The sequence below is a fragment of the Erinaceus europaeus genome, chromosome 13 (genome assembly GCF_950295315.1).
Source record: "Erinaceus europaeus chromosome 13, mEriEur2.1, whole genome shotgun sequence".
NCBI lineage: Eukaryota > Metazoa > Chordata > Mammalia > Eulipotyphla > Erinaceidae > Erinaceus > Erinaceus europaeus.
The window spans coordinates 1,612,840-1,627,606 of NC_080174.1; the positions used below are offsets into that span (position 1 = coordinate 1,612,840).

Consider the following 14,767-nt stretch of genomic DNA (forward strand, 5'->3'; position numbering starts at 1 on the left):
GAAAAGAAGTTTAAACTCAGGCTCCTGACAACAGTTGTTTTTTCACAGAACAGCATCAGATTCCTGAAGGGAATCTGCTCTTTGCTGAGAGGCGGCAAGGATGGTTAATTACCTGATCAGATTCTGCTCTGTGTCAAGAAGAAATCTGTTGTTGATGGCAGTTGTTGGAAGCCATTTCCCTAAATTATTTGCTCCACTCTCCTTTTCATGGTTACATAAATGCTTGACAAGTAGCAGGGCAAGTACAAGTCGGAATTTTGAGAAATTCAATGAATCCTACTAGGAACTGTGGAATTTTTTTTTTTTGCATATGATTTTTTGGGGGGACAGTATATCAACCAATTTTTGGTTTTTAGATTTTTTTACTCAGATACTTTACTTGCTATATTCACAAATTCATACACTGTTTCCTTTCTGGTCTTAGTCTCAATCATTTACCTACTTACTCAGCTAAGGGTGCTGGTAACATCTCCTATTTCTATGAAGAGAAAACAGAGAAGGAGAGAGATGGGTCTGCTTCTCAAATGGCTGTGTGAGCAGAGATGTGTTACCCGTGACTTCTTTTCAGAGAAGGCTGAAAGGTTCTGAAGTCAACCTTCCGGTGCAGGCCGTGCTCAGCCTGTAGAGTCCCACTGGGCTCATAGCATCCCCACCTCCTGTGACCTCGGCCTCACATGAAAGAGAGAGAACTCTCAGGCAGGAGGCAGCTGCCTCCTCAGCCAGGTAAGAAATCACTCTGCTCGTGTCGGGGGTCGGGAAGCTCTGAGAGGCCACGCGGCCCTCCCAGTCCACAGCTGTGTCAGACACGCACGCCTTCTGCCCCACCGTCCCAACAGCTGGACGAAATGTCGGTCCCGGGGGTCGTGCGCGGCATTGGCACGGTGCAGATGCAGGCTGTGGAGAAAGTCAGACATCTCAGGTAGGAGTGCACCGGGGGCACGGACACTCGCAGGAGCCAGCAGCCATCCTCACAGGGGTGGCAAGCGTGGGGATTCTACGGAACACTAGTACAGGCTGCTGTTTCCCTCCTTCCCTTTCAGAGGTGCAGGAAAGAAAGGACGAACGGGAAAAAACTGACAAGCTGTGCCTCAAGCCTCAGCACGGTCACGCGGTTCCTTTCCACCCCACAGCCCTTTCCAGGCTCGGTGCCAGCCCGGCCGCCTCTGCCTTTCCTGCTGTCCTCTGTCTGTCTCTGCTGGTACCCTCCCCCTGTGCCGCCCCACTGGGGGCCTGACGGAAGATGAGGGAGAAGAGGCGAGAGGTTGAGGGAGAGCGAGACTCTCTGGCAGGAGTGGAGTCCCTTCATTGTCGTCTTGCAATTCAAAATGTGTTTGACCCCCATTAGTGAGCAGAAGTCTGCCATTAAGAGCGTAAGTGGCTCAGGAGCCCGAGGCCAGACGGCCTTTGCAATCGCAGACTCTCAGACAGCTTCCTGGGGAAGCTCTGCGTGTGTCTGCAGAAGGCGTGCGGCCACCAGATGATGCCTCCCCGCTCCTGGCTCTCCTTTCCAGCTCTGGGCACAGAAATGTCCAGACAGGAGGTCCGGCGATGGCGCAGCGGGTTAAGCGTACGTGGCACAAAGTGCAAGGACCGGCAGAAGGATCCCGCTTCGAGCCCCCGGCTCCCCACCTGCAGGGGAGTCGTTTCACAGGCAGTGAAGCAGGTCTGCAGGTGTCTGTCTTTCTCTCCCCCCTCTATCTTCCCCTCCTCTCCCCATTTCTCTCTGTCCTATCCAACAACGATGACATCAACAACAGTAATAACCACAACAAGGCTACAACAACAAGGGCAACAAAAACAGGGGGAGGGATGGACTCCAGGAGCAGTGGATTCATGGTGTGGGCACTGAGCCCCAGCAATGACCCTGGAGGCAAAAAAAATGCCGCAGACATAATATCCACACACCAGGCCCATGCTTCTCTGGAAACTGCAAGTGACCGACCGGCACAGAAGACAGAGCAGTGAGAACAGCAGACGTCTCAGAGCTCCATGAACACACCCACTGACGGGTCGCAGATGCCCATGGGCATTTGGATGGCAGCCTGGCAGTACTCAGACCACACACAGGAGTTAACTTCACCACACGACCCAGTTTCTCTTGAGGACAGATGAAAACAGGAGCCGACACTGCTTCACCACTTTACCCATGAACAGTAAAGTCAAATTCTGACAAAGAAGGGCTGAGCACAGGGCATGCAGCAAGAACCTAGGGAGAGTTTTCTGTTTATTTGATTCATCTTCACACAAATACAAAAATGGGTTGGGGTCGGGCGGTGGCGCAGCGGGGTAAGCGCAGGTGGCGCAAAGTGCAAGGACCAACACGAGGATCTAGGTTCGAGCCCCCGACTCCCCACATGCAGGGGAGTCACTTCAAGGTGGTGAAGCAAGTCTGCAGGTGTCTTTCTCTCCCCCTCTCTGTCTTCCCCTCCTCTCTCCATTTCTCTCTGTCCTATCCGACAACGATAATGACATCAACAACAACAACAATAACCACAACAAGGCTACAACAACAAGAGCAACAAAAGGGGGAAAAATGCCTCCCAGGAGCAGTGGATTCATGGTGCAGGCACCGAGCCCCAACAATAACCCCGGAGGCAAAAAAAAATGGGTCAGCAAGCTAGTTTAGCTGGTAGGGTGACTGCAACTGCCATTTGTTTGCTATCAAGCTACTCGCTGTAAGCATCTGTGGTCTATGTGATACATGAAAAAGAACTGTTCAATATTGCTGGGCCAGGGGAAGTATTCTACAGTGAGAAAAAAACCTGTTTGGCATCCTCAAAATTTCAGAAATTTTTAGGAAGCTACAACATATACAGATATTAACAAGATGTCAAAACATGGGAGGAAAGTTAGGGGTAAATTTAAGTCATATCCCATTCTGTTTCCTTGTCAGGTTTCCCCTGCAGTGTAGCCTACAGACAGGAGTACCAGCCAGTGCTCCTTAGCACTGCACGTGAGCACACACTCAGTCTCCTTAGCACGGCCTGCACGTGAGCACACACTCAGTCTCCTTAGCACGGCCTGCACGTGAGCACACACTCAGTCTCCTTAGCATGGCCTGCACGTAAGCACACACTCAGTCTCCTTAGCACGGCCTGCACGTGAACACACACTCAGTCTCCGTAGCAGGACCATCTCACACCCTCCCCAGAGGAAAAGACTTTGTTCTCACTATAAGAGCCTGTGGAATCCCCTCTCTTAGAAAATTAATTTCTTATAGGTTAAATATGTTTTCTTGTACCATAGCTGCCCGGTTCAGAGTTGAGTTGGAAAATCTTGACAAGAAACTATATTCCCAAGACAGCAGCTATCCTGTCAGTCATTTGCTAGTAAAGTGAGTTTAAAAATAAAGATACAAATCAGAATAAGAGTCAAGTACCTGGAAGAAAATTTATCAAAGTAGGCATAAGTGCTGGGAACTGTAGACACTGCCAGGTGAAGTCAGAAGACACACGTGGGCAGGCCTCTGCTCATGGGGGAGAGTGACCAGGCTTAAAAGGCCACATCAGCAGAATAACTCAGACCCAACAGATCCCCTACAAATCCCTGTGGCCTTTTCAAATCCACAGAACAGCTGTGAAGTCTGTGAAGGCACACAGAGACCCGGACTAACCAAGACAGTGCTGAGGAGACCAGCTCTGACGTCTGTGAAGGCACACAGACCCCCGGACTAACCAAGACAGTGCTGAGGAGACCAGCTCTGACGTCTGTGAAGGCACACAGACCCCCGGACTAACCAAGACAGTGCTGAGGAGACCAGCTCTGACGTCTGTGAAGGCACACAGAGACCCGGACTAACCAAGACAGTGCTGAGGAGACCAGCTCTGACGTCTGTGAAGGCACACAGACCCCCGGACTAACCAAGACAGTGCTGAGGAGACCAGCTCTGACGTCTGTGAAGGCACACAGACCCCCGGACTAACCAAGACAGTGCTGAGGAGACCAGCTCTGACGTCTGTGAAGGCACACAGAGACCCGGACTAACCAAGACAGTGCTGAGGAGACCAGCTCTGACATCTGTGAAGGCACACAGAGACCCGGACTGACTAACCAAGACAGTGCTGAGGAGACCAGCTCTGACGTCTGTGAAGGCACACAGACCCCCGGACTAACCAAGACAGTGCTGAGGAGACCAGCTCTGACGTCTGTGAAGGCACACAGACCCCCGGACTAACCAAGACAGTGCTGAGGAGACCAGTTCTGACGTCTGTGAAGGCACACAGAGACCCAGTCTAACCAAGACAACGCTGAGGAGACCAGCTCTGACATCTGTGAAGGCACACAGAGACCCGGTCTAACCAAGACAGTGCTGAGGAGAAGAGCTCTGAGGTCTGTGAAGGCACACAGACCCCCAGACTAACCAAGATAGTGCTGAGGAGACCAGCTCTGACGTCTATGAAGGCACACAGAGACCCAGACTAACCAAGACAGTGCTGAGGAAAAAAAAGAAAAAAATGGAGGTATCTTTACCACCAGATCCCAAACTATACTGTAGTGAGATAGTAGTCAAAATAACATGATATTGGAATAAAAATAGACATGTGACTCATCAAAATAGAATTGAGAGTCCAGAAGTGAACTCATGCATACATGGAAAGATATTTTATAGCGAGAGAGACCAGAGCATACAGCTGAGAAGGGAAAGTCTCTTCAGCAAATGCCATTTGGAGTGTGCATAGCCGTGAAGCCCAGGCCAGCCCAGAACTGAACAAAAGAAAGAAACAAACCATTACTTAACACGCGCGCACACACACAGGCACACGCACAGGCACACACACACACAGGCACAAGCACACAACACACATGCACACGCACAGGCACACACACACACACACAAGCACACACAACACACAGGCGCACACACACCCACGCACACGCACACACACATGCACAGCCACACACACGCACATGCACACGCATACACACAGGCACATGCACACAACACACACGCACAGGCGCACACACACCCATGCACACGCACACACACGCACAGGCACACAACACACAGGCACGCACAGGCACATGCACACACAGGCACGCACAGGCACATGCACACACACACGTACAGGCACACGCACACACACACACAGGCACACTGATTCAGAACAAATTGAAGATTTGAGTATAAGGCCCGAGACCACCCCTTTCTCAACAACGAGGGCGGACTTGAGCCGCGAATGGTAAACAGAGTCAGGCAGATGCCTGATGGTATCTCTCATTTGTGCGACAGAAATAACCAAGACAAAACAAAAAAAACCCCACAATGATTCATGACAAGAACAGCTTTTAGATTCTCTTCAAAACAGGATGGTGGGCAACGGGCAGGGGAGGAGGCGCGGAGAGCGGAAGGAGTGATTTCAGTCTCCTGGGAAGCTCTGCGGTGGGTGACGGGAGTTCTGCACACAAGTGCAGAAGTGAGGTTATACCCTCACATTTTCTTTCTCTCCTCTCTCTCTCTCTCTCTCTCTCACCTCTCAGGTTATCGCTGGGGCTCAGTGCCTGCACTACGAATTCACTGCACCTGGAGGCCATTTCTCCTATTTTTGTTCCCCTTTTTGTTTTGTTGTTATTGTCATTGCCGTCGTTGTTTTTGGACAGGACAGAGAGAAATCGACAGAAGAGAGGAAGACAGAAGGGGAGAGAAAGACAGACACCTGCAGACCTGCTTTACAGCTTGTGAAGCGACTCCCCTGCAGGTGGGGAGGCGGGGGCTCGAACCGGGATCCTTGCGTTGGTCCCTGCGCTTTGTGCCATGTGTGTATGTAGCCTGCTGTGCTACCGCCCATCTCCCTTTCTCTCTATTTATTGAATAGAGAGAGAAATCAAGAGGTGAGGGGAGAGAAAGACATCTGCAGCCCTGTTTCACCACCCGTGAAGCTTCCCCCTTGTGAGGACCAGGGGCTCGAACCCAGGTCCTTGTGCACTGTAACGTGTACTTAATGGAGTGCATCACTATTTGGACTGTGCTCTCAAACTTTACATGTTATTGGAAAAACTGAGATAAATACAGTTCTAATTAAAATAGATTAAGAGGAACGTTGTACAAAATTAAACTTCTGTAGGTTTCAGTCATTTAAACATAAGAAGCAAAAGTCACACCCACTAAGATATAAGGAGAAAATGGGTGGACACCTTCAGAGTCTTAACTGTTAACAGTCTCAAGTAGCAGAAAAATCAGAAAACCAGTGATGGTTAGTCTTCTGGTGATAATCTAGTCCTGTTCCTCTATGTACAGTCCTTTCTTGTTATTCCATGCTAAAGACCAGAGACTCCTTTAAATTTAAGTTAAAGAGCACCTGAGCTCAGGTGAACACTGGCATCAGGTGTGTGGCTTTTCCCGCCAGAACACTTGTGCAAACAAGAGACCAGGCTGCCGTCCACCGAGACCTGGCTTCAGACGCCATCAGCCGCCAGAGGAAGGACACTCACGTGGCAGGCGGCTCACGCTCGGCGCCCGGACCGTGTATTAGCAAGACAGTCCAGTCGGGAGCTTGTGAATTCCCTCGTCTCTCTCTCTCTCTCTCTCTCTCTCTCTCTCTCTCGATGTGTGTGGCATTCTTTAATGTAAATTAATAAAATTTTCAAAGGAAAAAAAAAGAAACATACACATATTTGCAATACAAAGTTAATTCAGGGGTCCAGGTGGTGGCGCACCTGGCTGAGCGCAGATGTTCCAGGGCGCAAGGACCCAGGTTCCAGCCCCGGTCCCTACCTGCAGGGCGAAGCTTCACAAGTGGTGAAGCCGGGATGCAGATTTCTCTCTCTCTTCCTCTCTATTTTCCCTTCCCTCTTGTTTTCTGTCTCTGTCCAGTAAACAATTAAATTTAATAAAACAATTTGAAGTTAAAAAACAAAGTAATGAGCAACTGCCATGTTGTACCCTCAGGACGAGGTCACTAGCTGAACCAACCAGCGCCTGCTCCTTTAGCCGAAACATAGTCTCTGAGTACGTTCCCGGCAGACACATTCCTCAGTCTGGATATTTCTAATAAGAAAGCCCCACTCCAGAGGTAATGAGGCAGAGACACAAGGCAGTTTGGGGATCTTACTATTTAAGTATAAATTATCAGTTTCTAATGTAGGCAATATTGTAAACTAGTTGTGCTTTAAAATATCAAGAACGTCTCAACTGCATTAAAAATAGAACTACAATCATGGCTCACCTATCACAACAGTAATGACCGTCTATGGAGTGGCAAGACAAAAACCACCTAACAAGAAAAGCAGTCACTACACACTGTTGTAAATGGTTCCAACTCCGAGGGTGGCGGCGTCAGTGGCGTCAGTGGCGGCGTCAGTGCTCTGCAGGCTGCAGAGACTTTACTTCCTTGTGGTGAAAAGCAAAAGGACCCAACCACATTGAGAAGACAGTCGGGCAGATCTGCATAAAATCAAACATACCCCCCCGAGTGAACCACTCTTAAACTGAGACTGTGTTCACTGAGAGAAGGGATGAGTCAGTAGGTGCTTGGAGCGTCTGCCTTCTCTTCTCTCCGGGGATGTCTCCGGCTCCTGCAAGGCGAAGAATGAAGACTAAGACTCCTGGAAGAAAGATCCTGGCCAGGCAAGAAGGAAAGGCAGACTTGGGGAAGATGCCATGGGACAGGAGGGGAAGAGGACCATCAGTGTCATGTACCAAATTCTGAGCAGACAAATAAAAACCAGACTGGAGGTGCTGTCTTCCACCAGAGGAAGATGGGTCCTGATATTGGGGCACCTTGGAACGTTCCTACTCATGACCACAGAATGTGAGCTCAGACCTACAGGGATGCAGAGGTCACACAGGCTCCTGTGCTAAATATGGGCCCCAGATCAGATCCAGAGGGCTTACAGTCAATAATATTTATACACTTTTCCCATATCTGGCAGCTACTTTCTTCCCTGATCCAGCTTTCTGGTCCTTTTTCCAACTATGACACCATCTCCCCAGACAATAACTTGGTCCCACCTGTATATCAGATGTCAGGCTCGGGCAAAAACTAATAAAGTCATGGGCCTTTTGGAACATACCTAAAACAGACCTACTAGGTATTTCCAAAATGGAGACCCCAACTCTTCATCTGCAATATTCCAGCCTTTACGTTCATAATTAATCAACAATTTGTTTGGCTCTATATGTTAGCTCTTTTTCAGCCACCAGGTTCCAGACGCTACCGTGAAGCCAACCAGACCTCCCTGGGCAGACGACCCCACCAGTGTGTCCTGGAGCCCTGCTTCCCCAGAGCCCTTCCCCACTAGGGAAAGAGAGAGACAGGCTGGGAGTGTGGATCCACCTGTCAACGCCCATGTTCAGCAGGGAAGCAATGACAGAAGCCAGACCTTCCACCTTCTGCATCCCACAATGACCCTGGGTCCATGATCCCAGAGGGATAGAGAATGGGAAAGCTATCAGGGGAGGGGATGGGATTCGGAGTTTTGGTGGTGGGAATTGTGTGGAGTTGTACCTCTGTTATCCTATGGTTTTGTCAGTACTTCCTTTTTATAAATAAAAATTTTAAAAAGGGGGAGTCAGGTGATAGCACAGCAGGTTAAACGCAGGTAGTGCAAAGCACAAGGACCAGAAGAAGGATCCCAGTTCAAGCCCCCAGTCCCCCACCTGCAAGGGAGTCGCTTCACAGGCAGTGAAGCAGGTCTGCAGGTGTCTGTCTTTCTCCCCCCCCCCCCCCCCCCCCCCGTCTTCCCTTCCTCTCTCCACTTCTGTCTGTCCTATCCAACAACGATGACATTAATAATTACAACAATGTCGGGCTGAGCTTCACTGATGGGAGACAGACGACCCGGGACTCATGGCTGGGTTGTAGGCAGTATCTCTTTATTCATGCAGGACACAGCGCAATCTATACCAAGCTAAGCTAAACTAACTACTACAAACAATCTTGTCTTTATAAATATACTAGCCCAGTAGGGTGGGAACAGGATGTGACGCAGAGAGGGTGGAGAGAAAAGTGACTGGTGAAAATCAGGGTATGATAAGGAGAGGGGGCGGAACAGGTGAGAATTCTCCCACTGAACCACCAATTCCCTGGAGGGAAGGTGGTGCTTGTTAACAGAGGTTATGTAAATAGAATACAGTGTTATGTAAATAGAATGCAGGGGGGATTAAACCAAATGAAACAGAAGGGGTTTTTAAAGCATACCAACACAACAAGGACAACGAAAGGGAATAAGTAAATAAAAATTATAAAAAAATTTAAAAAAGAAAAACTAATAATAAATAAAAAAGGACTTTATGGTGTCTTTTTAGGTCTTTCTACTTGCTTGCTGCAAATACTGACTCACTGCAGACTACTGTGCACTCTTTCTTTCAGGCATATATTTTACCCTAATTTATGGATACATGTGAACATATGCCCTATCTCACGGGGCCTGGTCTATAACTAGGTTTTGGGACAACATACTCTGTCTTCTACCTGAGGGAGATGGGTCCTGAAATTGGAGCAGCTTGGAACAATCCTACTCATGACCACAGAATGTGAGCTCAGATCTATAGGGATGCAGAGGTCACACAGAGTCCCAAGCTGAATAAGGGCCTCAGATCAGATCAAATCGATGGGGTTTACAGTCAACAATATTTATACCCTTTCCCTGATCCAGCTTTCTGGTCTTTTTCCAGCCATGATGTCATCTCCACAGACAATAACTTGGATCCACCTGCATATGAGATGTCAGGCTCAGAAGAAAAAAAAAACTAGTATAGTCATGGGTCCTTTGGAATACAACTAATCTTCATCTGCAATATTCCATTAGGTTAATGATTAGTTAACAATTTGTTTGGCTTTATATTTTAACTTATTTTTAGCCACCAAGTTCCAGATGCTAACATGATACCAATGTGGGCAGATGACCCCACCCATGTGTCCTGGAGCCCCGCTTCCCCAGAGCCCTGCCCCACTAGGAAAAGAGAGAGACAGGCTGGGAGTATGGATCCACCTGCCAACACCCATGTCCAGTGAGGAAGCAATTACAGAAGCCAGACCTTCCACCTTCTGCATCCCACAGTGACCCTGGGTCCATACTCCCAGAGCAATAAAGAATAGGAAAGCTGTCAGGGGAGGGGATGGGATATGGAGTTCTGGTGGTGGGAATTTTGTGGAGTTGTACCCCTCTTATCCTGTGGCTTTTGTCAGTGTTTCCGTTTTATAAATAATAAAAAAATAGAGATAGATAGATAGATAGATAGGTAGATAGATAGATAGATAGATAGATAGATAGATAGATACGGACCAGAGCCCTGCTCAGCTCTAGCTGATGGTGGTGCTGAGGATTGAACCTGGGACCTCAGAGCCTCAGGCAGAAGAGTCTTTTATAGAACCACTGTGCTCTCTTCCCCAGCCTGTTAATATTTTTCTGATCTTAGGCTAGTCGCCCTAAAAGTGTCTAGAGGGAGGTGCCGGGAACACTTTCTTTCTAAAGGAAATTCCGACTTTTCCAGGAAGACACGCTGCCCGAAGCCTGGCTCATCCCTGACCCCCGTCTGCCCCGAGCACGAGGGCTCCTGCCCCTTCCCTGGGAGAAGGATGAGAAGAAACTCCTGCCATTGGCAAAGCTGTCTCACTTGAGGACGAGGTGCGATGGCTCCGCTGTCTGTGATCATTAGGAAGAGAGGGAAGGTGAGACTGAAAGGGAGGAGAGTCCAGGACCACTCGCCCCCGGCCCCACCTTCTCTCCCCACCCGCCTTTTATGGCTGGAGACACCGGGCGGCTCCTTCGAGGGCGCACCCGTCCTCGGCAGCCCTCTCTCACTCTGCCTTTCCTGCTTCAGAGTGAGGTGAGCACACACGTGCGTCTAGTGAAGCAGAAGTAAGTCCTGGGCTCTTGTGAACGTGTGTTCGGACGCTGGGAACGGGACCCGGAGAAACTAACAGCCCCACAGTGCACCTGAGTGAGACAGACCCAGCAGACCTGCCATGGGCTGTGGGGTTGGGAAGGTCCTGCTCCCAGGCCAGCCAGCCAGCCCCCGGCCTGTCTCTGACCCGCGATCTGGTAGATGCAAGTCACTGGACAGAGGTCGAGTGACAGGACCAGAAGAAGCAAGTGTCCGTGTTCAAATGTGCTCGGTATGCTGGAAGCCTTCATGGAACTTGAGCAGAGTAAAGACGGCAGTGCGAGACTGCAGGTAGGAGCATGCGCACTGCTGTCTGAGTTAAGAACCGTTACTGCTAAGAACACACAGGTTGGACCAGAGAGACAGTCTGTCAGGTAGAGCGCCTGTCCTCCTGTGCGCAGACCACGTGTGAGCCCAGGCACCACCTGGGGAGAGTTAGCAGCACTGGGGAAAGCTCTCATGCTGTACTGTCTCTCCTTCACTTGCTACCCCTCCCTCCTGCCTCTCTATCTGAATGAACCAATCTGCCAGGAAGTGGTGACAAAAATCAGTATGAATACAACAGCTGTGCAGTTGTGCTGGTCTGCCTTTCTCTCACAGCCTCCCCTCCCCAAATTAGCTGCTATATACTAAGTCTATACTCAGAAGAACATCGCTGAAGAATATTCCAAGGGAGGTGATAATGTCTGGAACTATCTCGGGGGCGTGAAGGAAACAGCCGCTTTCAAGAGTCTGCTCAGCCAGCGCTCTACTCGCAGAGGCTCAGGGAGCAGGACCCTCGGGCCCGCGGTGACCCGCACAGTGTGACTGGTGACCCTGCAGAGACAGTTTGAGAAGTTCTGGGGAACAGACACGTGGTTCACGGATTATAAGAACCTGAGTCGCTGTTTCTCAGCGCGGCTCACCTCATGTGCTAGAGGTATTTTATACCACGGCAGTTACATATTTTGAAACAGATCACAGGGAGTCGGGCGGTGGCGCAGTGGGTTAAGCGCACGTGGCGCAAAGCTCCTGGCTCCCCACCTGTAGGGGCGTCGCTTCAAAGGCAGTGAAGCAGGTCTGCAGGTGTCTGTGTTTCTCTCCCCCTCTCTGTCTTCCCCTCCTCTCTCCATTTCTCTCTGTCCTAGCCAACAACGATGACATCAATAACAACAACAACAAGAAACAGAGAGCAGTCAGCTAAGTGATTTGACTTTTCAGGACCATTTGTTTTTCTTTAGTGTTTATAGGCCAAGCTGATCAAGGCTGAATGTCTCTGTCCTCCCAAACTCGAGCTTCTGTCAGGTCTGACGTGACTTCCAAGGCTGAGAGTATAAGCTGCTGTTACTTACAGTGGCTGCAGGGATGCCCCTGCTTATGAAACAACAGTGAGCAGGTGTGCCTGTCTGCTGCAAACCTCACAAGGCCACAGACGCGTTTAAAGGCTTGATCAACAACCATCCAGGCGAATCTTAGACTCTAAAAGCCAAAATTCTGCTGCACACTGAACAGTCATTTCATTTTCTCTTCTGCAAGGCGGACTCCACTGCAGAGCGGACAGAAAGACGGGTTTTGCTGAAGCCTGGGCGGAAGCGCAGTCACTACACCAAGGCCCTCCCCACACGGCCATCCCTCTCCACAGGCCGTGGGGGGCTCCAAGCAAAGCTTCCCTCCCCAAGACAGCGCCCACTGCACTGCACTGCACTGCTGGTGCCTTTCCTGTGGGCTTTTCCTGTGGGCCTGACCCCAACACAGGCCCAGGTGGTCGGAGCTGAGCCTCCGCTGCCCCTTGCAGGCCCTCAGGCTCTGCCTGGGACTGGACTTGCTCCTTTGGCAACAACTGGGGACTTGTGGGCTTCCATGGCAATGCCTGCCAGTTCTCTGGATTATCTACCTATCATCTATCAGTCTACCCATTCATTCACATACCCATCCATCCATCCATCCATTCATCCATCCAGTGATCCTCCATTCATCCATCCACCTACCTATTACTAATCCATCATCTATCTATCTATCTATCTATCTATCTATCTATCTATCTATCTATCTATCTATCTATCCATCTATCCATCTATCTATCTAATGCTCAGCTATAAAAAATGGTGACTTTATCATTTTCAGCTGATCTTGGATGGACCTTGAAAAATTCATGTTAAGTGAAATCAGTCAGAAACAGAAGGATGAATATGGGATGATCTCACTCTCAGGCAGAAGTTGAAAAACAAGATCAGAGAAAACACAAGTAGAACCTGAACTGGAATTGGCGTATGGCACCAAAGTAAAAGACTCTGGGGTGGGTGAAGGGGAGAATACAGGTCCAAAAAGGATGACAGAGGACCTAGTGGGGAGTTGTATTGTTATATGGAAAACTGAGAAATGTTATTCATGTACGAACTACTGTATTTACTATTGAATGTAAAACATTAATTCCCCAATAAAGAAATTTAAAAAAAGAATATATAACCTCTCTTTACCCCATGTCTCTGTGTCTCTGTCTCTCCCAGAAACCACTGCACCAGCTCCCCTCATGGGAAACCCCTCCGCCAGGCCCAGGCCACAAGGTTCTGGATGCCAGGGACCCGTTTCTGCCCACACGGAGCCCATGCTCACCCGTCTCCAACTCTGGGAAACACCAAGCAGAACATGGACGGGGCTTACGGTGCTGTCACAAAGTCAAGGACTCTGGGTGGGAGCTCAGGTCCTGGTGCTGACAGTGGAGGGGGGCTGGGCTGGGGGGACAGTGTGGCACAAAACTGAAGAATGTCCCACAGGGACCAGCAACTGTGTCTACTGTGAACCACTCAAGCCCAATAAAATATGTTAAAAACCTGAAAAATAAAGGCCGGCGCTGATGAAGCTGCAGGAGGGAGTCTGGGGAGTCCCTGGCACCCTTGGGTGCCCACCTGAGTTAACTCGGCATCTCGGCAGGGGCAGCAAGGGCTCCTGGGAGCCTCCCCGACCCCCCCCAACACAGACGCGCAGACGCACTCCGGAGACTGACCTGCACTGTCCACTCGTTCTGGAGCTCCGTGCCCGCGAAGATGACCCGCAGCTGCTCAGCGGGGACGCCCTGCCGCCTGGCCACCGCCTCCTTGAGCTGGGCCACGCTGGTGTCCCCGTCCACCTCCACAGGGAAGCCATGGTTGGAGTTGAACCTGACCAGGACTGTCGGGGGAGAGAGAGAGAGAAGCGAGTGTCACAGAGGCCACAGTGCCAGCCTGGTCCCGGCCCTGCTGTCCATGAGTGGCCCATCTTCTCTGTCACCCAGATCCCAGAGCCCCAGCAGTGGGCAGGACGGGGACCCCAGGGTGTCCCTGGGGGGTTTCCTGGGAGTTCCTGAGTCACAGGCCATTGCTGGGCAGAGGGCCTGGGATGCTTTGCAATTGGGGCTCCTGTCCTGCCCCCACCACAGGGCAAGCCCTGGGTGCTGGGGCCCTGCCAGAGGTCCTGCTCCCCTCTCTCTAACTGGAGTCTGCAGGTCCCAGGCCAGAGGTCCTGCTCCCCTCTCTCTAACTGGAGTCTGCAGGTCCCAGGCCAGAGGTCCTGCTCCCCTCTCTCTAACTGGAGTCTGCAGGTCCCAGGCCAGAGGTCCAGTTCCTCTCTCTAACTGGAGTCTGCAGGTCCCAGGCCAGAGGTCCTGCTCCCCTCTCTCTAACTGGAGTCTGCAGGTCCCAGGCCAGAGGTCCAGTTCCTCTCTCTAACTGGAGTCTGCAGGTCCCAGGCCAGAGGTCCTGCTCCCCTCTCTCTAACTGGAGTCTGCAGGTCCCAGGCCAGAGGTCCTGCTCCCCTCTCTCTAACTGGAGTCTGCAGGTCCCAGGCCAGAGGTCCTGCTCCCCTCTCTCTCTAACTGGAGTCTGCAGGTCCCAGGCCAGAGGTCCTGCTCCCCTCTCTCTCTAACTGGAGTCTGCAGGTCCCAGGCCAGAGGTCCTGCTCCCCTCTCTCTAACTGGAGTCTGCAGGT

The 14,767-nt window shown here is 50.7% G+C and overlaps 1 protein-coding gene across 4 annotated transcripts in view; it reads right to left on the minus strand.

The window, feature by feature from the left end:
* PRKN (parkin RBR E3 ubiquitin protein ligase) overlaps positions 1-14,767 on the minus strand; it is a 362,091-nt gene that overhangs the window by 221,806 nt on the left and 125,518 nt on the right. For all 4 annotated transcript variants that reach the window (XM_060205131.1, XM_060205132.1, XM_060205130.1 and 1 more), the window contains one exon: positions 13,809-13,972. In XM_060205131.1, the coding sequence (XP_060061114.1) occupies positions 13,809-13,972 (164 nt within the window). The remainder of the gene's footprint in view (positions 1-13,808; positions 13,973-14,767) is intronic.